The 25,719-nt window shown below is 48.6% G+C and overlaps 1 protein-coding gene across 1 annotated transcript in view; it reads left to right on the top strand.

Annotated features, from left to right (window-relative positions):
* Positions 1 to 25,719, top strand: part of LZTS1 (leucine zipper tumor suppressor 1) — a 40,777-nt gene that overhangs the window by 4,789 nt on the left and 10,269 nt on the right. The window contains exon 2 of the mRNA XM_078665409.1: positions 18,162 to 18,201. Within this exon, the coding sequence (XP_078521535.1) occupies positions 18,162 to 18,201 (40 nt within the window). The remainder of the gene's footprint in view (positions 1 to 18,161; positions 18,202 to 25,719) is intronic.

Genomic DNA, 25,719 nt, shown 5'->3' with positions numbered 1-25,719 from the left:
TTTAGAGAAAACCGGAAACTCTAAAAAAAAAAGTGATGAATCTTTTTCTTGCAAATTGTATCTGTTGATGTTGAGCCAAGCAAATGTTAATACTTGGAAAATCTTGGAGCCTTGCCATCAAATAAGTCCTCAGCTCAGGCCTCCTAGTGTTTTTTTTATTCAGCATTGTGGAATGTGTCTGCTTCCCTTTGTGGATCTACTTTGTCAGTCTCGCCAGCAGAAGATGTATGTAATTCCCATAATAATAAATGTATTTAATATAGCTCACCATACCACACTTTGGATATTATTAGCACCTGCTTTGAAACATTCAAATTATTGATACTCACATTTCTGAACTCATTAGGATAGAAGGATGTGGTCACCTTGCTGGAATTCAAATGCGACCAGCTGATTGCAGCTGATGTCAACGGCTAGCGTTAACTCTCTGAGCAATTTTGACATTGAATGGAGTCTTCTCCTACGAAGAACTGATCAAGACAACTGGCACACTCTGTTACATGGTACTATTTACATAGCCCCTTACTGCAAGGTATACTCAATCTTTGATGAAAGTCATTGTCTTACTCTGACATATGCTTAAGTGAAGGGGACCGTCTGCCATGGCCCAACGTTCTTCAATCAAAAACGCAGGTAGGCAGAGCGCATCCAAGATTTTACAATGTTGAATGGACCTAGCACTGTATATCAAAATCTGGCTACCAAATTGGATAATGTTTTAAGTCTTCTAATTGATCAGTGGCGTCTTTCTGGAATACCTGCGCTGCCCTACCCACCTTTTTCAGAAATGAGTGCATTTCCAAATCTCAGGCCAATGCTCACAGGCTTCATTTGGCCTTCTACCATAGTGATTTTTTGTTCTGGCAAAGTAACAAGAGGATGGGGCCTGGATCTTGAGCCCAGAGACAAGGATTGCTTATGTGACAGAACTGGGTCTCATGTGCCAGGGCTGAGCGCTGCTGGATATGGATGATTCGGACCAGAGGAGCACTGGTATTTGCCTTGGACTGCTCATGTTCCACACTGGGTCTGGTCATAACCCAGGGAGGCAGTTTCCCTTGCGCCAGCATAAGGCTGCTCCAGCACCAGAGTGGGCTGGAGTGCTCATGTTCCTGGTTCGGACCGCTCACCTACCAGACTAGGCTTGCTCTTGCTTCAGGACGGGCCACTTATATGCAGTGCTTAATTTCTAACCAATTTTAAAGGTATTTCTATTGATTTTTAGAACTGTGATACAAAAATCAAATTGAAAAGAAGAGTCACTACACAATAATCCTTACATCTATCACTCCAGTACATACAAACCTTACCATATCATCTTTAAGGTCAACAATGGACACAGAGTGTTCTACTCTTGGATGTTGAGCCAAGCAAATGTTAATACTTGGAAAATCTTGGAGCCTTGCCATCAAATAAGTCCTCAGCTCAAGCCTTCTTGTGTTTTTTTTAATTCAGCATTGTGGAATGTGTCTGCTTCCATTTGTTAATCTACTTTGTCAGTCTCACCAGCAGAAGATGTATGTAATTCCCATACTAATAAATCTATTTAATAATGCTCATCATACCACACTTTGGATATTATTAACACCTGCTTTGAAACATTCAAATTATTGATACTCACATTTCTGAACTCAATGAAGGTAGGCAAGATCAATTTATGAGCAAAAATCCACTTTTCAGGATTTGCGATATCGCCATTTCACCAGATTCGACCGGTTTCTGTTAATGCCTAGCAATGTATTTTCATTGAGTCCAACAAGAGACTTCCACATTACAATATTTGCAAATTTACATTTCGGTTCTTCTCTAAACAATGTCTTGTTCCACAGTAGTAATGAACATGTGATATGCACCCACACATTACGAGCCTAGGTCAGTCAAACTACAGGAGTGCTTCCGTATCAGTGTGTCCACCCTTTTCAGCCGTAGGAGTATTATTTCCCATTTGTCCCGCCATTTAGGCCGCCTGGCATGCTCATTGAACACTACACATTGGCTGGGTCAATTTAACCCAGTCCTATTTCCATGTCAAGAACTAGGAACTTATTTGACTTCCCCATTATTATTATTTATAGGTTTGCAAACGAAAGCACTCGATCAACAAACTTGCTTTCCTATGCTACTTTCTTGGGCAAGATGTACAGATCCAACAGGTAACTTTCCATTAGAAGGAGTTAAGGCCTGCCATAAGCTTGGGCAATGAAGGCAATAGTCCGTTGTTAGTAATTTTGAAGCACAGGTCAGGTCCAAACCACGTGGAAGAAATCTGAACCATCTACATTACAACATGGAGAAGCTCCACAGGTGCCTCATAAATGCTGCAGTCTTGCAGGGGGTCAAATATGTTGGAAAAATTTAACTGAATCAATTTATAAACCGGGCATGCTCTTGCTTCACATGATATTGTTGTTTCCTAGTTTCCTTAAATACCACAATCCCCATGTCTTTTCCCCATCATGTCTTTATCTTATCCAGGGAATACTCAGAAATTACTAGCATCTCCCTACACAGTATTGGTATCAATGTCTCCCAATGCGTAAACACTATTCTAAAATATGCAGATACCTCTGGTTCCCAGATTACCCACTACATAAATTAATCTGGGCATTTCAGATAATTGCCCATATGCTAAAAATTGACATACCTGAATATGATTTTTCTGTATAAGGCCCTCAAAGGTTCTTAAGATCAATTTGTCACAGACACCCCTCTATATCCAGAACTCAATCCATCTAGGGCTGTCTGCTGATAACAGGGCTGGCTTTAAAAAATCAATGAAACCTTCATTGCAAGGTGTCAGGTATGCATTGTTTCACCCCAACTTTACTTTACGGTCACCAATTCCAGATTTTCCAAGTTATGGTTAATAGCTTTAGTAGGTCACCCCCAAGATAGTATCATTGATTAAAACCTCAAGGACAGGCATAGCTGTAAAAGATTGGGCCAGGAAGTCAGCCTCCACAGTGACTGTGGCAAACATGTTCTTTGCAGTCCACCACAGGGGCTGCTGAATCCCAGCCAGATACACTGGCTATCTGATCTTGATGTCACCTCATGCGGTTTCCTCCACCACGCTACAATTTCTGCCTCTTATCTCACTCTCACATTCTCTTTTTAATTTCTGCTTTCTCCCTTTGTCACTGTTTTCCTATCTTTCTGTTCCTACTCTTTTCTCTCCTTAATACCCTTGTCTCTATTGCTCTGGGTCGCAGTCTAATGATGAGGTACAACTGCTGTACACAGAAATGAGTGCCAGGGCTCAAACCTGCAACCGCCAGAACAAAGTAAGCACCTCTTATAATCTAGATTGGTACTTTTGTGCTAGATCGGTACTTCTAAGGCAGAGACTGTTAGATGGCAGATATTCAATACTCCTAGCATAGGCCCACACTGTTCATGTGCCATGGTTCAAGTCTACATGTGCAAGGGGTGAGATGGGCAGACATTATGGCATGCACTCTAAGTACTAAGACTAGTCTGCTAATGTGCCTGGTTAGGACTGCTCACATTTTGGTCTGAGTATGCCATGTGCCAGCTTGTGAATTCTCAAATGCCTGGTTATGGTTGCAGAAGTGCCAGATTGCGCTGTTTATTTGACAGACTGGGGCTGTTCATGTGCCAGGGCTTCACAGATCATATGCCAAGGCTCAGCTGCACAGCTATCATGACAGATCCTTCTCACTTGCCAGGGCGAGTTGCTCGTGCATTGGTCTGGGCCAGCTCACGTCCCGGGTTAAGACTGCTTTTAAGATTGAATAGGACAGGTCATGTGGGATATCGTAAAAGCACAACTCCAAGGATATTGGTTAATGTCTGCCACATTTTTACAGCTCATGTACCAAGTTGACAGTTTTTATGACTGGCAGGGACAGCAAATGTAGCAAAATGGACACCTCGTATATTAGGATTGGCCAGCTTAAGTTCTAGGGTTGGGAATGCTTTTTTTCTGGGCCTAGAATGCCAGGATGCAATTACTCATGTGTCGGGTTAGGTCAACCATTGACCAAGCTGAAGATTCTTGGGGCGCCAGGCTGGTCTGTCTGTGTGCCAGGTTGTCATCTGCTAGGCTGCAGTTGCTCCTGTTCCATTCTGGGATAGTTCTCTTGACACGATGGTACCGCTTAAGTGTCAGGTGCATGATATTTAATTACATCGTTGAAGCGGTTCACAGAGTAACATTGTTTCCTTCCAAAATTATCCCTTGCCACCTTTGCCTTGTCCTTCCTCCCTACACCATACAGCTTCAGGTGTAGATTGACAAACCTCAAGAATTGCCAATAACTGATTTATCCCTTAGATCCTAATGAGAGAAACATGATCTCAAGTCTAAAGCAGGTGAGGTTGACTTACTTGGCAATCTGCCTGTTAACTGGCTGCCTAAAGCTGATCAGTTCCAACCAAGTGTTGACCTTCAGAGACCACACCTTCCATATTGACAAGGCCATATCTCTCAGCTCTCTTCCTTCTTACCTGGTACATTTCAGTATTGCGTCTTACCTTTTCCTTGTTTCTCTCGCCACATAGGCATGTTCACTATAGTTATGTTTTAACACATAGAATGTCTAAACCTCACCTGCGTAGGTGTCCCAATAATAATGCCTCGCAGAACCATAGAGGATCCAAAATGTAGCAGAACATTTTCTTATTTATTCAGTACCTTAACTAAGCCCCTGGTATTTTCCTTTGGCCATTTCAGAGCACTATAAGTAAGTCCACTGGAATTATGTAGCAATGGAGGACTGAATTATGCATCAGGGTTAACACATTTTGTGACAAGAAAGGCGACTTCCATGCCGTACTGTGGAACATTCAGTGGCAGTATTATTTCACTATTTATTTATTTAAATATATATTAATATTGTCTGGGCAAAGGTTTGACCTCATTAGTGCTACCTGAACAGAGTCACCAGTTACCCTTTGAAATGGGTTTTCCACTGCAAAGTCCTAGGCGTGGTGCCTTTTTAAAAATAATATTTGATCCTTTTGAGGTAGAAAACATCTATTAAAAAAAATGCAAATTATGTGGCAAATGGTGGATTACATTGGAAGTGTGGTTTATACATAATTATGTTGAAAATGCCACGTCACGTAATCAAATAACTCCAGTGATCCTTAATATGAGTGTAACAGCAGAATTGGGGAGGTTAGAGTACATTTGGGTGCCTGTAGGAACTCTGCTTGACACCAGTACACAATGATACCTCCACAACTGGCACTGACCCAAATTTTTTTTAGAAAAGTAAATCTGTGTAAAGCAAGGACTGGATATTACACAACATAAGGCACCTGAACAAGATGTGCTAAAAGTTATTTGGGCATGGTAACGTTCTGATTTAGAGCTACTCTTGCCAGACCAGTTTTCACACTAAAATATTGTTGGTCATGGCTCCAGTTGACCATGCCTGACTTTTTAGTTACATTAAATTTTTATTGTTAAAATGTACTTTAAGGGGGCGTGGCTTGGATAGCACCGTAAATGGCGACTTGACCTGGCTCCTCCTGCCATCACTGGCTAACTTCTGAAATTGCAGCAGTCTTAGATACACTAATTGCAGCATTGATAATGGATTCCGGCATCAGAACAGAGGGCGGCTGTAGATCAGGCAAAATCCAGAAAGAACATTATTTGCCCCGGGACTCAACTTGGATGTTGTACGCTCAGAACACCACCTGCCGATCATTAAAATGGCCTACAAGAAGCAGTAAAGTCTGGCTATATGGTCCTCATGTATTAAGCTACTCGACCACAAGTAAGTGCCTTTTTGTTGCAATAATCACACCTTAGTAGACCTCTGAAGCCTTCTGCACTGCCGGGACCTTGCTCACAACTGTTAGCACTCTGAAACAACATTAGAAAGCAAGAAGTCACTACTCAGTGTGCCTGATCCTAAAATGGCAGCGCACTGCATGGCTCCGAAATCTCCTCATGCTCCCTCAGTGCTTCCCTAGCACGGCTAACTGCAAATGTACTTTGGAGCCTCAGACATTGGTTCCTCCGACAAGCCCGGCTGCCCCAATCAGGCCTTGTCCCAGAAGTAACAACAGTGCTCCATAACCTCAAACAGTGCCTTGGATCCTCAAGAAGTCAGCAATACCCCTCTATTGCTTACGAGAGCCATATTGCAGCAGGGCATTATATATATTCAGATCCCCTTGATGACATACTAAACAAATTGATACACCAAGCAACATACACAAATAAATGCGCTTGTCCTGCTCCCTCCAACAGACTATTGAGACCAGCAACAAGCATCCTTGGGCTAGAACGCCAAAATAAGATTGACCACAATGGACAACACATCCTGCCAATCCACATGTTAGCCAGATATCCACCATGACATGCATGTGACTGTGCACGTATGTGACTGAGCATGCGCTGATATTTATTGAGGCCTATTGAGAATAACTGGGATTTCCAATAAGTCTGCTCATACCTGCTCAAAATACCACCTTAGCTCATCTAAACCCCCTACAGACCTTGACCCCACTTTGGGTGACTACACATACCAACTCTGCTTGTATTGGTTTTAGCATCTAAGAACGCTGCCCATCACAGCACTGTTCTTCATAACTTAAGCGGTAAGTCACCTCGTGGAATGTGACTTGACCCATCTACAGTGGCACACAGCTTCTAACTTCCCAACATACGTGTGCCTTCACCACCTACTAACTTTAATTGACCACGGAGCTGAAACAACGATCTACAATTGCACCCGTGCTTAAACTACTTGGGACGGGGGCGTGGCCAAGATGGCGGAGTAGAAGGACGTGTCTGCCGGAGCTCCTGACCCCGTCCAAGGCCCCGAGCCCTATCTGTAGCTGAATTCTCCCCCCCGGAGCTGCACTGTGTCGCAGGAGGAGCGAGGGAGCCGGGGGCTGCCTGACTGCCGCCGGCTGAACCCCGCAGGGCGCGAACTCACCGAGTTCAGAGGGCCGAGTGGTTGGCCGGTGCCGACCTGAGCTGATGGGGCGCCTCCGTCCCGGCGGTGTGGAGGACTGCGGGGCGGCGGAGTAGCGGAGGCCTGCCCAACCGGAGTGGACGGAGCTGATCGGAGCTGGCGGGCCCTGGACCGGGGGCCCGACCGTGCCTGCACGGCACTGCGAGGTGCCTGAGGAGCTTCCGCCCCTCCCCCAGCGGCCCAAGATGGCGGCAAAGTGAGACCGGGGTTCTTCGCCCAGTCCTGCGTGGAGACCGGGATTGAGACTGCCGACTCCCGTCAACAGGTTGGTGCTCTTCGCGGCGACCCGGACGGAACGCCTGAAGCAGCGGATGCATTAGCTGCCGGCTGGTGCTCTCTACGCCCGGGGTGCTGCTTCTGCGGGGGAGGGACCTACGGGAGTGCCCGGCTTGGCGGCCCTCTCCGAGTAGTGCGGAGGGCCGGGATCGGCCGAATGCGGAGGCGCGCCCCTGACGGGCATTGACTGTGACCAGGAGACCGCAGGCACGTAGCGGATCGGCGACCCCCACAGCTTCCCGGCGCCAGCTTGCTCCTGTGTGACACCGCCAGGGGAGCCGGCAGCGGACTTCTTGAAGGTACATGCGGCGGGCCCCGACTGGGGGAGCCACGACTGGGGTGCAGCCTAGGAAGGAGAGGGGAGAGTTGTAGTGCAGCACTGCTGGGAGCCATGATGGTGGGGTGAAGGCCTTGGCCCCGGATTCCGCGGGCTTCGACGCCGCATTGGGACCTCCGCGCCGCGACCCGCCCCCGGGGGTGCGGCGTTGGGAGCAGATTTCGAACGAGGGGCGCCCCGTCTTGCACTGTGGTTCATCACCCGACCCTGGTAGGCTACGGACTTTAGGAGTGGCACAAGCCAACGTCCGCCCCGGATTGAAAGCAGACTTCTGGTGGAGCGTGGACCGGTGGTGTGCATCGCGGCGACAGGCGCACGGGTCGGCGGAAGGACCTGCATCATGGCCAATCCAAAGGGTGGTAAAAAGAACGATCGCACGCTGCCGGAGATGCTCGGCAGACCTCAGAACAGAGGAGATAGGGCCTCCTCCTCACCTGGAACGGCTGGGAGCTCCCAGTCTGGCGCAGTGGCGGAACCCCCGGTCACCAGATCCTTTCTGGAATCCCTCTTTGGCACGTTGCGGGAGGACTTCCAGGCCCTGAAGCAGGAAGTAGCGGGAGAGGTGAGAGAGCTCCGCAGGGAGGTGGACGGACTGGGCGAGAGGGTGGCCACGACGGAGGAATCTACGCACAGACAAGATGAGGAGATCACCTTTCTGCAGCAAGAAGTGCTGACTCTCCGGGAGCAGCACTTGGACCTCCAGTTGCATAATGAGGATTTGGAGAATAGGTCACGCAGAAACAACATACGAGTCCGAGGTGTGCCATCCTCGGAGGAGACCCCGGACATCGTTCAGTACCTACAGGAACTCTTTCGATCAGTCCTAGGCGAAGGGGATGATTTCCCCATCAGAATTGACAGGGCTCACAGGGTGGGGCCCGTCAGAAGGGCTAATGGCCCCCCTCCGGACATTCTAGCGTTCCTCCCTGACTTCCCATTGAAAGAGAGGATAATGGGGGAGGCAAGGAAAGCACGTTCACTCACCTTTCGCGATCGCCCTGTGGCGCTGTATCAGGACTTGTCCACTCTCACGCTTCAGAGGCGCAAGGCGTTTAAGATTGTGACAGACTTCCTCAGGCAGCATGACACGCCCTACTCCTGGGGTCACCCCTTCCGTATAATTTTCAAGTGGCAAGGTGAGACTCACCAATTGAGATCCCTACAGGACACTTGCGACATCCTGGGCATTACTGCGGCGGAGGAGGAATCCCACACGCCGAGGAGGCGGCGCACGACGGACGGGGGATGGCACCGAGTGGCACGTAGGAGGACGACGGGAGGGTCGAGAAGACCGGGATCTCCGACTATTAGGGCTGCACAGGAAGATGCTGTCCGGACAGCCTCTGAGGAGCTTGGAAGCGTGGAGGAGGTGGCTTTGACCGCTTGAATGTGCTCCGGGGGGAGTTCACCATAGCACCGTTCCAATTGCTGGCTTGGGGTGGGGGGAGGGGGCGCCGGATTGGGCACGTGTGGCTGGACGTCCACTAAGGTAACATTCCACGGATTGGTCCGCTTGGGCCTGTCTGGGACTATTTGGAGAAGTTCTGGGGAAGTTGGGGTGTGAGTTGCAGGGTAGGGGGGGGGAACTGGGGAGGGGAAGGATGTGGGGGGACAGTTCGGGGGTTGTTTCGGGGGTAGGGGGGGGGATCCGGGAGTTGGGGTGGGGAAGGGGGGTCGTCCAGTGCACAGTGCGCCTGTTGGGAGTTTTGCAGGTGGCCCTACACTTTGGTTTGCCTGCGTTGCGAGGCTGCTTCTGCATTTGTGCTTTTCTTTCTGCTTTGTTGCTTGTGTTCATATTGTGGGCTCTTGCGCTCCATCCCCGCGGGAGGGGTCCCTATTGCTTGCTGCCTCTCCTCTTCTATGCCTCCTTCTTCTTTTAAAGTGGTTACCCTGAACGTCAGGGGGCTGAACAACCCTGTCAAACGGCGGGCGGTGCTCTCCCTCCTAGAGAATACACACGCTGACATCTGCCTCCTGCAGGAGACACACCTGCTGCAGCACGACACACATAGACTACGCTCCCGTAAGTTCCCGTCACAGTTCTTCTCATCTAGTTCCTCTAAGTCTGCGGGGGTGGCTATTTTGGTGTCCAGTCGTTTTAAGGGGGAGGTCCTCCACAAGCTTACAGAAATAAAGGGTAGACTGTTGGCCTATAGATTCAGGATAGGGGGTCTTGCGTTTACGATTGGATCCCTGTATAGCCCCAATGAACGACAGGAGCGCTTCCTGCGAACGGCGGTCGAGGATATCACGGCCTCACAGGATAGACATGTTATTCTGGGAGGGGACCTTAATTTGGTCTTTGATTCGGCTATGGACAGGTCGGCACAGCGCTACCCGCAGGTCGGGGAGCTCTCGGCCGACGGCAAGGAGTGGTTGGCGGAGGTGGGGCTTTTAGACATCTGGCGCAACATGCACCCAGCGGATCGGGATTACTCGTATTACTCCCATGCGCATAAGACGTATGCGAGGCTGGACCACTTGCTGGTCACTGCCCCGGTTCAGGCACTGGTCTCAGGCTCGGACATAGGAGTGCTGTCCCTTTCGGATCACGCTCCGGTCGATGCCACGATGCGTTTGCCGCCCGTGGCCCTCCCCCCTCGCACGTGGCGCCTGCGGGATACTTTACTGCACAGGAAGGTGGTAGTGGAACGCATAGAGGGAACTCTCCGGGAATTCCTGGTGCACAATGACAATCAAGACACCGCCCGGGCTACACAGTGGGCAGCCTTGAAAGCGGTCCTCCGGGGGGAATTCTTAGCGATCTCCTCCGCCGATAACAAGGAGAGACAGGCTAAGAGGGAGGAACTCACTGATAAGGCTCGCGAGCTTGAACAGATCCATCGCAGGACAGGGGCCCCTAGAATATGGCGACAGCTTAAGGGGGTTAGGAAGGCCCTGGCGGCTCTGGATTTGGACCGAGCGGAATACGCCGCTCTCCGGCTGCGCCATACCTTTTACACGGGAGGTGACCGCTGTGGTAAGCTCCTGGCCAACAGACTCCGCGCGGCGCGTCAGAGTCAGCTGGTAAAGGCGATCACTTGCAGTACGGGGACCACGGAGACGGAGGACGCCCACATCGCGGCCGTTTTCCGTGGGTTCTACGAGGACCTCTACGCTGGAGACCCTCCGGATGAACCGGCTGTGGCCGCTTACTTGGATACGGTCGCATTGCCCTCCCTGGATCCCCTGCAAGCTGAACACCTGGACAGGGCCATTAGAATTGAGGAAGTGATCTCGGCCATCGCTCGGCTTAAGCATGGCAAGGCGCCGGGCCCGGACGGGTATACCGCGCTTTTCTACAAGACGTTTTGCTCGTCACTGGCCCCTATCCTGACCCGACTTTTCAACTCCTTTGCCGAGGAGGGAGCTATTCCACCTGATCTTTTGCGAGCATCCATCTCGGTGATCCCCAAGCCCGGGAAGGATCCGGTGCACTGTGGCTCGTATAGGCCGATATCCCTTCTCAACGTCGACCTGAAATTGTATACTGGGATACTGGCGGCTCGTTTGGCCCCGCACTTGTCAGGTCTTATTAACCCTGACCAAGCAGGTTTCGTCCCGGGGAGACAGACGGTTGACAACACGAAGCGGATTGTTCATCTGCTCGGAAAGGCCTCCCGGATCCCGGGGGAGCGGATGATGTTAACGGTAGACGCTGAGAAAGCGTTCGACCGAGTGCACTGGCCCTACCTGGAACAGGTGTTAGTGAAGGCAGGCATAGGGGACAGGTTCCGCACTATGGTCTTCAACTGCTACAGGCACCCGACTGCAGTGGTTCGGGTGAATGGGTTCGCCTCCCGGGCCTTTAATATCGAGAGGGGCACCAGGCAGGGGTGTCCACTCTCGCCCCTGCTCTTTGCTCTTTATATGGAGCCGTTCGCCCAGCGTATACGTGATAACCAGGCCGTGACCGGTATCAGGATGGGTGGCTTTACACACGCCATTAGCCTCTACGCTGATGATGTCATCCTATCGCTTGATGAGCCGCGGACTGCCCTCCCGGCCTGCGTCGAGGAGCTGGCCTCCTTTGGCGCGGTTGCGGGGTTTAAGCTGAATCTGGGGAAATCGGTGGCCCTGGATGTTTCTTTAGCGCCATCCACCAGGGTGGATTTGCAGAGCCGATTCCCAATGATCTGGTCATCGGCGGCGGTACCCTATCTTGGAATCCAGATAGCGCCCACCTTGCCGGCCATGGTTACGGCCAATTATTCGGCCCTGGGTGTTAAAATTAAGGAGGAGCTGCACCGCTGGAGCCGTGGTATCCTTTCCTGGTTGGGCAGGATTGCTGCGGTTAAAATGACTATTCTCCCGCAGGTGCTGTATTTGTTTCGGGCTCTGCCACTCCAGCCTCCGGTCGGGTGGATTCAGCAGTTGCAAGCGGACGTTTCACGTTTTGTCTGGCAGGGGAAAAAGCCCAGAATGCGTAGACCCCTCTCCTTCTTGGCCCCTGAGATGGGAGGGTTGGGGATCCCGGACTTTCGTAGATATTTCAGAGCGGTGCAGTTACGTTGTCTTGTAGAGTGGAGTAGGTGGGAGTCCGACAAGAACTGGCTCTTTCAGGACCAGGCGGTGGCGGGGCGACCCTTGCAGGAGATCCCGTTCTTGCGCCGGATTCATCGTCCTAAAAATCTGTACGCCTCCTTTGTTACACGAGTGCCTTTGCGGGTTTGGGATGCTACCGCCACTACGTGCGGTCTCACCTCCTTCCCGTCGCCGCTTACGCCGTTGGTGGATAACCCTGATTTTACCCCGGGCATGGAACAGGGCGCGTTTGCGCACTGGCGAGGGGCAGGTTGTAGGGCCCTGTGCCATATGTACGATCAGGGCGGGGTGATCCCCTTCACAGAGTTCCGACAGGAGTTTTCCCTCCCTGAGACTGAGAGACACCGCTATATGCAGGCACGCCACTGGGCCCTCCAGCCTCAGGTGCGGGAGACTGCTGACAGGCGCTTCCTACCTTATGAACAATGGCTGCTTACACGCACTTCAGACTCTAAACTGATTACAGACCTGTATAAATTGTTGCAACCTCCGTCCACACACTTCTATAACCCGGGTAGGGAGAGGTGGGAAAGGGAATTGGGGAGGACACTGAGCCCTAAAGAATGGGAGAACATCTCTTACAGAGCACGGCATTCAGCGTACCATATGGGCCTTACTGACACTCTAACTAAAGTCTCCACCTACTGGTACTACACGCCGGAGCGAGTACACGAATTCGACCGCAGCAAGGAGGCAGTGTGTTGGAGAGGGTGTGGACACCGAGGTACACTTACACACATTCTATGGGACTGCCCTCTCTTGGCTGCATATTGGAAGGAGGTACTGGACAACATTGATACGCATTTTGGCATTGAACTGCCGCGCTTCCCTGCCTACACACTACTAGGGCTCCCGAACAGCCTAATGTACCCACTTAGATCCCGCAGGGGTAGGCAGATTGCCATTGCACTAGGCTCAGCGGTACAAAATATCTTGATCCATTGGCGCACGGCCACGGTACCTTCGGTTTCGGGCTGGTTCCATAGGTTGTGGCATGTGTTAGGCATGGAGAAACTGTCGCTGATGGTGGCAGGGGATATATCACAATTCTCTGAGCTTTGGCAGCCATTTCACTCCCTGCTGTTGATGGAATTCACGGAAATTACCTGCCCCAAATACCTCCGCCTCCTGCGGCTCACGAGTCCTGAGGCACAGGCTCTGTAACTTTGTGGGAGGAGTACTTCCCCGGCGAGTGGGGGTCTTGTGATTGGACTGAATTGAGGTTGGTGCACTGGACGATGTGGGTGGGGGGGGGGGGGGGGAGGTTGGGATCCGGGAGTTGGGTTGTTGGGGTCCGGGGGGGGAGTTTGAAAATGAACATTATCTCATACTGTGGACTGGCGCTTCAGATGTAGCTGCAAGGGGCTGATAACATTCATTGCATGTAACCGGTTCAGCCAGGATTGGGATTCGCCCCACCCTAATAGAACGCCCTGTGTTGATGTTTGCTGGTCTTTGTGTGAGATGCTGAATAAAATACTTTAAACCTAAACTACTTGGGACTCCTGGATGCCCCCTCGGTAGTGTAACCATAGCTTAAAAAGAAACCAAGACAGGCCTAAAATGCTAAACGGTGGAAACCCCAGCCCCAGATTCTCCTATCAAGGGGAAAGTGGAAACCACTAACACTATGGACTTGATACTAAAGAAACTTGTCGAAGTACATGATCTCGCCAAATCCACCAAGTCCAATATGATGAAACTAGAACTTTGTGCAATAAGGTCGGACATCAACACCAGCATCAATAAAGTGGCTGAAGCAGATTCAAGGATCAGCACGATGGACAACATAATGGCCAACTTGAATAAGGACAGTCTGAAACTACAAGCTTCATCCAAAGCCCACCATAGGAACATGGCAGAGCAAGAGGATAGAAATCATAGAGGGAATCTTTGTATTTTTTGGAACGTCTAAGGGTGTGGAAGACTCATCGGATTTATGCATTGTCTTACTAGGAAAGTGCCTCCCACAAGGAACGGACCTAGCATTAAAAAAAATACCTGGAGCGAGCACACGGAGTCCCCTCATACAAAACACACAACAAATCCACCACACATCAATATTCTGTTGGCATCTACACTATTAACAAGCCAAGCTGATTCAGAAACATACACGTAAAAACAACCATATCTTATGGAACGGTCACAAAATATTCATATTGCAGGACTACTCGAAATTAACAGTGGACGTCAGAAAGGGCTACTTGGCGCTTAGACCCAGACTGACGAACTCGAACTTCCAATTCTCCTTTTCGGGTGTTGCAAAATGTAGGGTTTTCGCCAATGGGAAACGCCAAATTTTCAACAATCATAAAGACTTACATTCCTTCTTAGATGAAGGAGGTGATGTCTCTACGGATACTCAACATACACCTTCCTCCATGAGGAAAACTTGATACCTTTTCACAAACGCTAGATGTCAACTATAACTGTTTGACCCTGCATCCTCTATATCAACTCATACTCACAGTAACAACGCTATCTATAACGCTAATGCAGATAAGTGTATCTATGCACGTTATGTATGTGAGAAGTTGGCCTGGCATATGCTGTCCACTAGTCTAGTGGGCACCTTGCACCAGTCCAAACGACCCTTATTGATGGTAGGTTAAAGACAACCTTTATAGAAAGCTATCCTAGTGGTAGCTGTGGAGAGCAGCCTTCAGGCTAAGTCTTGAAGGAATGTAAAGCAGCTTGTTTTACCAGTCTATAAACTTGTGAATGATCAAATGAAAGGAGAAGCAAACCAGGTGTATATATATAAAATATATGTATTTATTCTAAACACATCCCTCTAGTCTCTTTATGAGACTAGAGGCAAAAGACCTGGCTTTTTTCTGTTTGATCTCCCGTGGCCTTTGTGAGTAGATGTGTTGTGTTTTCTTCCTCAGGTTTCTCTTTGCCAAAGCGCCGGGACACCCCTTGGGGTAGCCGTGCGCTATAAAAGAGATATTACATAACATAACATAACATAACATAACAAAAGTATATTCAGTAAACTTAATTAGCACACAGTAAATTAGCACAATATACATTGAGCCCTAGGGGCGTTCCAAACCATATATTAAAAAAGTGGTATAAGAACCACGACTGACAGAGACAAGGTCTAGAGCCTGTAGAACCGCTGGGGCCACCAGGCACCACCCAAGGTAGTGACACAGGGGACCCATGGGGGACGCGTGCAGTATCAAAACACAGCCGCAAATCACTGTTAACTTCTATGGGGAAAGTTGTGGTTGGAATTTTAAGGATAAAGGACACTTAGAAGAGGACTTGAAGCAAACCCCTTTAGAACTAGGAGGTTCTAGAGTCAATACCCACAGGAGCACCGGAGTACTCGAGTTACCTCACCCAGGGAAGCTGGGTGCATAGGTGTCTTTTGGTGTCGGGTTTCGTCATCGTTTTCAATGGCGATCTCCTGCAAAGTGCTGCTAGTGTCCAAGTGGAAAGTGTCCGGAGTGATCCAAGCCTGGATCAAGGATGAGAAGAACCTGAAAGCAGAGGGGACAGAGTCTGGGTCACATGCCTGTGACCAGGAAGGCGATAGGCGGATGCCCACCGATGTCGGGTGCTTGCAGGTGAAGAAGGTGAAGCTTGACTCTTCAGCCACGACGACCAGAAGGCGTCGGCGATGACCAGGTTCTGGATTCGAGCTGCCCCACAAAGGATGTTGAGTGCTGCGGTTTTGGTTTCTGAATTGGACCCAACAAGCTTTGGCAACAGCAACCAACGAAGAAAGCAGAGATTGGCTTTGGTGCAGACCAGCAAGGTCTGAGGGACTCACCACGCGGTGGGGAGTCAGGGCACATCTGAAGCAACCAGGAAAGCCCAAGGAAAAGTAGTTACCTTCGAGGGGACCCACCAGTTGATGGACCAGGGATCACAAAGGAGCCTGCAGCTGAAATGCAAGAAGCGGGCTCAGTGAACACTCGTGGAGTGTAGGCCCACAATCTTCGGTGCAGATGGTGGTCGGGGCTTGGGCTACAAGTACTCGAATGCACAACTTCGGTAAAGCTCGGGAAGTCAATGCATTAGCAAATGTGCACGGTGTCCAGGTGTTCCGGTCTCACGTCATGCGTGAGTGATGCGGGTCTCAGCTTTGCTGGGATCTCGTGTCAGCCTCTGAGAAGTCTGAAAGTCTATGTCCTGTGTCGCAAATACCTCGGAGTCCGGCGGGTGCTTCGGGAATGCAGACCGGCAAGATGCTTTGTTGGTGCCTGCTTGAGCAGGGTAGTCACTCCTTGACCCCAAGGGAGATTCTTCCATCCTCTAGTCTTGAGTAGAGCGTTGAAGTTCCAGGATTCAGTGTCAGAGTTTTGTCCAGGTGTAATCTAAAGTCCTGTTGCCAGGGGTCCCTTACTTATACTAAGAAAAGGGGTTGGACATACTCTGGGGACCCACCTATGGGAGGGTCAGGAAAGAGGGGTGGTTACACCCCCTTCCTTTGTCCAGTTTTGTGCCAGAGCAGGGGCTGAGCGCCCCTGCAACCGGTTTAAACTGGGCTATGCACAGGGACACCAAATGTGCCCCCAGTTCTGTCTGAAAAGCACTCTCTGAGTGCCCCCACCCAGCCCCAAAACACTAAAGTCTGTCTGGGAGGTGGTTACACCTCCCTGTGACAGAAAAACCTATTGTCCAGGCCTCCCCTGCCGGAGTTTCATCCAGCAGCAGGAAGTCAGACCTGTGTCTGTTTTTGACACACGCAGAAAGCCAACGGCGGACTCCAAATGCCGCACTAACCTCTATCCGTTCCCCAATGGTTACTCTCAATGGCATTAGTTATATGGTGTGCACAGACAGCTCCTGCACCCGCCGTTGAAGGGTTCAACCCTTGGCCGGGAAACAAAACTGCGAAAATAGTGGAGCGGTGCACTCCCAAGATACTATAAGACATAATTTATTTATTTTGTATACTTATATAGCGCGGGCCTGTCGCCCAAAGGGCATCCTGGCGCTTGAGATCCGGTCAACAACACTTCCACTGCTCAGCCAATCCTAGGGAAAAGATAGGTTTTTAGGGCTTTCCTAAACGGGAAGTAGTCCCTATGACTTCTCAAAGGGAGTGGCAGGGAGTTCCAGAGTTTGGCCGCTGCGACACTAAACGAGCGGCCACCCATCCTTACTCTCTGGAACCTCGGGACCACAAGCAATTGTGCCGAAGAAGAGCGAAGTGGCCGCGGGGCAGAATACCAGGCAAACATATTCTGCAATGGCACTGGGCCCTGTCGGTGTACCGCCTTAAACACTAGGCACGCCGCTTTAAACAATACGCGCAAGTGCACCGGCAGCCAGTGTAGGTCCCTTAAGGCTAGAGTGGAGGAGCTAAGGTTAGGGCGAGAAAGAGCCAGCTTAGCGGCCATATTCTGCACCCGTTGTAACTTCCCCAGTAGATTTTTTGGTGCCTCCAGAAGTAGCGCGTTGCAGTAGTCTAAACGACTCAGTATGGTCCCGCGAACTACTTCCGGCCTGGCCTGTACGGGGAGATGGGGCAGGACTTTACGCAGCATGCGTAACAGCATCATGCACGAAGAGATGGTCTTATTAACATGCATGTCTAGCTGTAGATTTGGGCCGAAAATCACCCCCAAGTTGCGAGCTGACTCCGCAGCCGACACTGTCTCGGGAAAGGTGGAAGGCCAGAAGTTCTCCGGAAGTGCCCGCGGAATCCGGTCCATGGAGCAATGAAGCACCTCGGTCTTTGTGCTATTAAATTGTAAGGAATTGGCCCGAAGCCAATCCGCTGTAGCTGCCATGCAGCGATGGAATGTCTCCAGCGGGACCGCATTATTTCCTTCCAGGGAGAAGACCAGCTGGGTATCATCAGCATAATTAAATGCCGCGATACCGAAAGATTTTATAAGCTGGACCAGAGGGCGGAGGTAGAGATGAAAAAGTATGGGGCTGATGGCCGAGCCCTGTGGGACCCCCTGCCCTACTTTCCGCCGCTCCGACCGAAACGGGGGGAGCGCGACCATCTGCTGCCGGGTATTAAGGTAAGATACCAGCCAGTCTCTTGCCCCCTCTGTGACCCCGCACTCCTCAAGCCTCCTGATGAGGGTCCGATGGCAAACCGTATCGAACGCGGCCGACATGTCGAGCAGCACCAAGAAGGCTGCCCGACCACTATCGACACGCGAACGAAGGTTGTCCAATACGGTTACCAGTGCGGATTCCGTCCCATGCGCAGGACGGAAACCAAACTGTGACTCATCGAACCACCCGATTTCTTCCAGGAAGCCTGAAAGTGAGCGGGTCACCCACTTTTCCACGATCTTAATAGGAAAGGGGAGCAGGGAGATTGGCCTATAGTTGGAAAGACAGGCGGGGTCCAGGGTCGGTTTCTTAAGCAGTGGTGACACGACTGCCAGCTTCCAGCACTCAGGGACCGTTGCCAAGTCCAAAGACTGGAGGCAGATGGAATACAGAGGCTGGAAGAGTTCCGCCTGAAATGTCTTCCAGAATTTGGGTGGCAATGGATCAAGCGGAGAACCCGAAGGCACCGTACGTGCCAGGCTGCAAAACTCCTCAAAGGAGGGAGTGGGGAAGTGTCTTAATTGGGGTCGACTGGACACCGCTACCGGAGCTCCTAGGCTGGACGCAAGACCGCTCGGCCGGGACCAACTGGGCGAGGTGTCCGGGGCTGCCCAGGCTGCCTGACTAGAGGCAAGCCTACTCTGCCATGTTGGACCGGCCACAGCGCCCGAGGCCTCCAAGCCAAGGGCATGTCCACTCAGCAGGGGTCGACTGGAAGGAGTGTCCGGAGTTCCCAATCTGAGGGCTGGGTCACTCGGCTGGGGTCGACTGGGTGACCCATCCGGAGCTCCCGAACCGGGGTCAGATACACCCGGCCGGGGTCGACTGGATGGGCTAGCCGGAGCTCCCAAGCCGAGGGCCGGAGGCACTGAGTTTTTTAAGCCTTCCAAGATCTTAGCAGTCTAATAATGAAGCTTGATCAGTTCCTTCGTAGAAAAAGTCTTTATTTAAGTCAATCCAATTGCATAAACATGTACATCAGCCAACGCATTTCGTTCTTGGGAAGAACTTCGTCAGGGCACTTCGCTTTTTCCCGCAAACGCTGCTACGACTTTGAGCTTTCCACTGCGGGCCCTTATCATGGCAGCTTATGCAGCATACCGGTGAACTCACTTTGGGACGCCACCCTGACTTCCTGGAACATACCAACTGATATTATTTCACTGTACACACTTCATGCCCTGACGAAGTTGTTTCCAAGAACAAAACGCGTTGGCTGATGTACATGTTTATGTAATTGGATTGACTTAAATAAAGACTTTTTCTACGAAGGAACTGATCAAGCTTCATTATTAAGTCTTATAGTATCTTAGGAGTGCACCGCTCCACTATTTTTGCAGACCTGTGTCTGCAGCATCCATTTTGTGATGGTAGGGTTCTTTTAAACTATTACCGGTTAGACCATTGTGTACATGTCTCTCCCTCTAGAAGGGTGGAATTCTACCCCCTCCGCCAGGACTGGCGGGGATTAGGATTTCAAAGTGTTTGCCACCAAACACAACATGTTTCCATGCAGCCATTCCAAAGTTAGCATTTACCGCGAGGTTATAATGCACTTAAGAGTATATGGTCTGGCTGCATCACAGAACAGCCTCAGAGAATAGGCTCCGAAAGCTGCAGAGGGGCCAGGCTCATGCAGGGGCACCCTCTCACACAAAACCAAGCACTCTGCCTTCCGGATTGATAAGGTCTGCCATAGGAGTGCCTGATAGGTTTATATGTGTCAGTAATTAAAGGTAGATATATGTAACCTATATCTTAGTAAGAAGTGCATGCACCACCTTACCCAGGCTGCAGTAGCAGTCCTGTGGTGTCATTTTGGAAGGTTTCCCAGGGGTGGCATAATACATGCTGCAGCCCCTGGTAGGCCTCTGGGGTACCTATGCCCTTACAACATAGTGTACCATATACTGGAGACTCACATGGGTACCCCAGTAACCAAACTGGAGTGTACCTAAAGTACGTGCAATCATTTTAGAGAAGAAGCAGCTAGGCTGGGGTCCTGGGTAGCAGGGCCCCAGCCAGACTAAAGTAAAAAAACAGTGAAACACCAGCAAAAAGTAACCATAGTAAGCAGATCATACGCTCCTACAATGTATTCAATGTTATGTCAATATGGTAGTGCATCTTGATATCTCTTTACTCAGAAAATCCGTTACAAAGATGTCCTGTTGTTGCAAACCAAATCTATACCTTCATTAATGTCCCTGTACCTGCACTGGTACAACACATCAGGCAAGTCCTCACACCACAACTTATTGCCTTGCCAACTTTCCACTTGCCTCAAATACATGAATACATCACCCAAGATATCACTTACACATCACCTTGGAGAACGCGGAGATTACTCCATTGTAACGACCTCACAGGTCTTCAAGGTATGAGTAAACCCTGGTGCTTCACCCAATACACAATAACATGTCTTATTTGTACACAGCCACCTCGAATTACTACATGCAGCCACAGTGCTGTGCTATTTGTGTTACACTGAACTGTAAGTACCCTCATGCTTGGCCATGCACACAGCCAATTGTGTAACGTGTGACTAGAATTGCCCTTTACAGTTAACCTGTTGAAACCAGGGTACCTCATATTCCCCGAATGTTAGTCGTCTTACGGGTTTAATTATACACGTTACACCTGCTTCTAGATGACAAGTTCATGTGGTCGACTCAGGTTTGAAAATATGTATCCTACCATTTATGGTGACCTGCATCATGGAGAACTAGGAGCACCTTCGTAGCCACCATCTAAGGGTGACTACTTGTTAATAATCCTGTGACCCTATTTCATTAATTTTGCAGTGCTTTCGATACACTATTAACAGGACCTCTGCTACATATGTACTGATCTGTTCTCCACACTCCCATGACGGCTGGGATGAGACCCTACTGTTGTCTACCCAGCATTCAGTGTTTAAGGTGGGATTTGGAGGGTGATGGATGCATAATTGGTTCGGTTTCTGTTCTTATATTTTTTCTTATTTTCGTGTGCTCCTTTATTTTGTACTGCTTGATTTCATTGGCATGACAAAACTGCTTTCTGACCATTCAACATCCACGTACTGACAATACGGCGCCTACACACAGCCTCCTTAATGAATAGCAGAGATGCACTCCTTCCTGAAGACATCATCTCCACAAGCATTATCCCTGCTGGATGTATCTTGCTTCTCATTTTCCGGGTTACAGTTTAGGATCCAACTGTTCCCTCTTCCCATGTGTTCCACAACCACACATAAACTCCCACAACATGTCTAGGTCTTCCTTCGATGGTAATCTAAAGGTGATCTCAGTAAATGATATAGGGCTCAATCACCCGGTTAAACACAACAAAATTGAAAACTACCTACATAAACTCAAACCCAATGTAGTCTTATTACAAGAAACGTAGATTGGCCCTAAAGAGTTAACCAAATTTGGTCATAACTGGATTAGTGGAATTCTGTGTTCTCCGGCACCCAAATAGAAAAAAAGGAGCAGTTAGGATTGGTTGTAGACTCGCATGTGATAGATGATGAGGGTAGATGGATCCTAGTGAAACTTACCAAAAATGCTAACTCTTTCCATGTTCTTAATGTCTATGGCCTAAACTCTTACTATCCTGATTTCAGGGATTCCCTATTTACCCCACTAAAGCATGCTCCACCAGACAATGGATTGATTATCATGGGTGGTGACCTTAATGTCCCCCTAGATGGTACTCTAAACAGAGAATCAAGGTCATCATTCTAGACACCAAGGTCCCATAAAGTGCTCCTTAAATTATGCTCTGGGTTCAAATTGTGTGACTGTTTGAGACTACAAGACTCAGACACCAGGGATTATAACCTTTTCTCCAAACCATACAAATCAAACTCAAGAATCGACTAACTTCTGATTTCCAACATAAAAACACACACACACGCAGATCTCATCGACCACACAGACATTCTCCCTATGTTTGTCTCTGATCACTCATGCTTCTCCGTATCTCTACTCGGGGTTGTCACAAAAACATCATGTAGAATTTGGCGTCTCAATGACGAGTCCATTAAAGACAGGGCTTCCAAAGGCACTCAGATATAACAATCTAAAAAAAGAAACCCATCCAATGAACATCAAAAATACAATAATGAATTACATTAAGGATAACTTGGCTGCAGATTTCTCCCCCACCACTGAGTGGGACATCCTTAAGGCACCCTTAAAAGTGTCCTACTTGGGATCCAATCTACATAGAACAAAACACATAAAGCCAAGCTATTAGGTGAAGAACAAGAAATCAAAACCCAAGAAACCAATCATATCGCCAAATTAGATCCTGGCACACTCTCCCTCCTAACAAATAAAAAAATAATAGTACTAATAGTACAATAGGATACTGAGTGAGAAAGCTGGGGTTTGGATTAATAGATACAATAATTTGAAATTGTGCAAAGCTAATAAAGCTGGGAAAAGGCTGGCATCTTATCTGAAAAATAAACAAAATCATAGGGGTATCACCCCACTCAAGGACAAATCAAACTTGACACAAACAAACCCAGATATGATTCTGGAAGTCTTCAGAGACTAAAGAGATAATAACTCCCTGACTCTCTGTTCACCACAGATGAGATTGCCATGGCCATTAAATCCCTAAAACCAAAGAAAGTTCTGCAACTACATGGTTTAATGCCCTCTTCTTATGACATTTGCCTCCAAGTCGCAGCCCAACACTATTAGACTTCTTCCCCCACTTTGTAAATTCAGGCTCTGTCACCAGTACTACAAGTGATGCCACCATTGTGGTGATTTCGAAGAAGGGGAAAGACCCAAACCTCGCAAAGAATTACTCAGAATAAAGGCAACAGGATTATGTTCTTAGCCTATAAAATTTCCCTCTACTAAGTATCATTTGGCAAGAACACCAAGGGCCCTATAATCCCGACGTAAAAAGGGACCGCCCGCCATAAGGACGGGGGTTCCGTGGGGGCCATTAGGATGCGCCCGCCACACTGGCGGACGCATCCCCTATTTTTAACATTGCGGAGCACCGCCCTTCGCAATGCTAAAAATGTATGTCATGCATTTCAATGCACAATGTGATAGGAACCGCGCGGTGCCTGCCACGTTGTATATTGAAATGCAGGGGGTACCTTAGGTACCCCCCCATGTGCACCCCCTAGAATCCCTGGGGGCCCGCAACGGGCCCATGCAAGAGATTCCTGCATGCCTTTCTGTGGCGATTGGGTAATAATGGGGTAACCCTGTGTCCCTCAGAACCTGGGTAAGTTTCAGTTTAAACAAAGAGTTGTTCTGTCGGGTAGAAAGTATGTTAGTGAAAGTTGCTCATAGTGCAATTGTAAAAACTTTGGCACAACCTTCAAAACACACCTGTGGGATAAAGCACTTATTGAATAAGGACAGAGATGAAAAGCTTGGTACTGTTATTTTTATCAGAATTAATTCATTCGTAGATAATCACAGTAAACAAAAACTGTCAACACGAGATATACACATGGATGCAGGGTGATGTGAGTGACAATAGTGCTCGGTGCTCAAAAGGTGTACAATATATACAGTGTGGTCATGGTTGTCTATGTACAAGTGAGTGGTAGGCCAGGGAAAGGCATGTGTCCGCCCCATCATAGTATGGATGGCGGTATCTAGCAGACACTGCCACCATATTAAACTCTTTTCCGCCCAGTCGACTTGTCGACCAGGCGGAAAACGGCGGACGATCTTTCCGTCCGCCGTGGCCCCCCGCCATAATAACATGGTGGGGGAAAATGGGTGGTGGGCGGGGACGGATGTCGGGCGGATCGCCACCGCCATGCAGGTGGTGGCGATCCCCCCGACATCCTAATGGGGCCCCAAGTCTATAGTTAAAAATGTACTCGTAATAATAATAAGATAAATAGGAGTCCATAGTTTAAACTGTAATATTAAAGCTAATAAAATCATTATTAGGTGAGCACTAATACTGCATAGAAAATGGATAATACAAATGGGAAATGAAATGAATCTTTATTGTTCAATTAATTAAAATTGTTACAATATTCTATCAATTAAACAAAAACTTGTTTAAGATCTCACACAATTAGTTAAGAATTAAGTAGTGGTTTAAAAAGATTTCAAATAATTGAAATTACTGTTATTAAGATTATTGTCTTATCTAGCAGTGAGGTGTTATGCGTTGGATTTAAGGAAACGTTTTTATCGTAGTCTCTTGCTTGATGGCCGACTAAGTACTGGTATAATTCAGTTTGGCTCGGATTGAGTCTGTGAATTCCCCTAGTCGGGCCGCAATTTGAGGTGTTTAAATAGAGAAGCACAGGTCGGAAACTTCCCTGCAACTTTGTAGGCCAAGCAACCTACAGATGGGGAGAACCAAGCGCTGCCGCTCACTGACTAGCTTTGGGCAACAGCACAACAGATGGAGCCAAGATTCACGGTGGTAAATGCAAAGTTGGCAAGCCACTAAATTATCCTGCCGGGCCCAAGTTGGGTTAAAATCCGTAATGGGCAAAGCGATAAGTCTCATATAGGTGATTCTTCCCCGAGCCAGGACTGTCAAAGCTTGCTCCAGGTATCGCTGCGGGTTTCCAATGGTGTATGAGGAGTCCAGTGAGAAAAGATTGAATTGGTAATGCAGGCTTTCAAAGTCCCTTTCAAAAGATATTCTCTTGGCCTAATACAAAAGGGATTGGACAAAGAATAATAAAAACATATAGGATTGCACTATACATACTGTTAACAGGATATATGTTGTTTTGTCTCAATTCACACTTCCAACGTACCTTTATCAGAAAAACTTGATCTATTCATTTGTGTGTCCGGTGAATAGTATGCAAGACCGTGATTTTTAATTATACATGTAAGTGCTCTGGGCCAACATTGACTTACATGTAATGAAGTTTAACAAATACTCTAAGAACAGACGACTTTCAGAACCCCCCAACCCCAATCAAGGAAACTGAGGGGCATATTAGCAAGAACCTCATTAAAATTATCGCCGTTTTAGCGGCAGGAAACTGCCACTAAAACGGCGATAATGGCCTTGCTAATCTGCGGTATAGAATTCCAATAGAAGCCCAGGTTAGATGTCCTGCCCATCTAACCTGGGCTTCTATTGGAATTCTATAACCCATATTAGCAAGCCTATAATCACCGTTTTAGTGGCAGTTTCCTGCCGCTAAAATGGCGATAATTTTAACAAGGTTCTTGCTAATATGCCCCTGAATTTTTTACAGACTGCATCACAGTCAGTCACTGAAATCTAGCAGCTCATCTTCAGCTGAACCCAATCAATTCTGGAATTTAAACCCATCAATAACATCAGGTGAATATAAATCTAGGGCTGGCCCTAACGCATAAAAACTGGACGCGTTTACACGCAACTGAGCCTGAACAAAAAAGCACTCCATTTTACCATCATCTCTGACTTCTCCTTCAAAGAAAACATTACCAAGGAGAGACACACAACATAGGACCACCTATGACTTCAACAAGCTACACCGTACCAAATTGGACATCAGCTCCTAGCTCATTATTAAGATTCCAAAAAGGAGCATCATTCTTAAAGCAAAAAATTATATTTAGATCATTC

Source organism: Lissotriton helveticus, chromosome 11, assembly GCF_964261635.1.
Source record: "Lissotriton helveticus chromosome 11, aLisHel1.1, whole genome shotgun sequence".
NCBI classification, from domain to species: Eukaryota; Metazoa; Chordata; class Amphibia; order Caudata; family Salamandridae; genus Lissotriton; species Lissotriton helveticus.
Note: the sequence above shows the minus strand (reverse complement) of the source record. Positions and strands in the feature narration are given on the sequence as shown.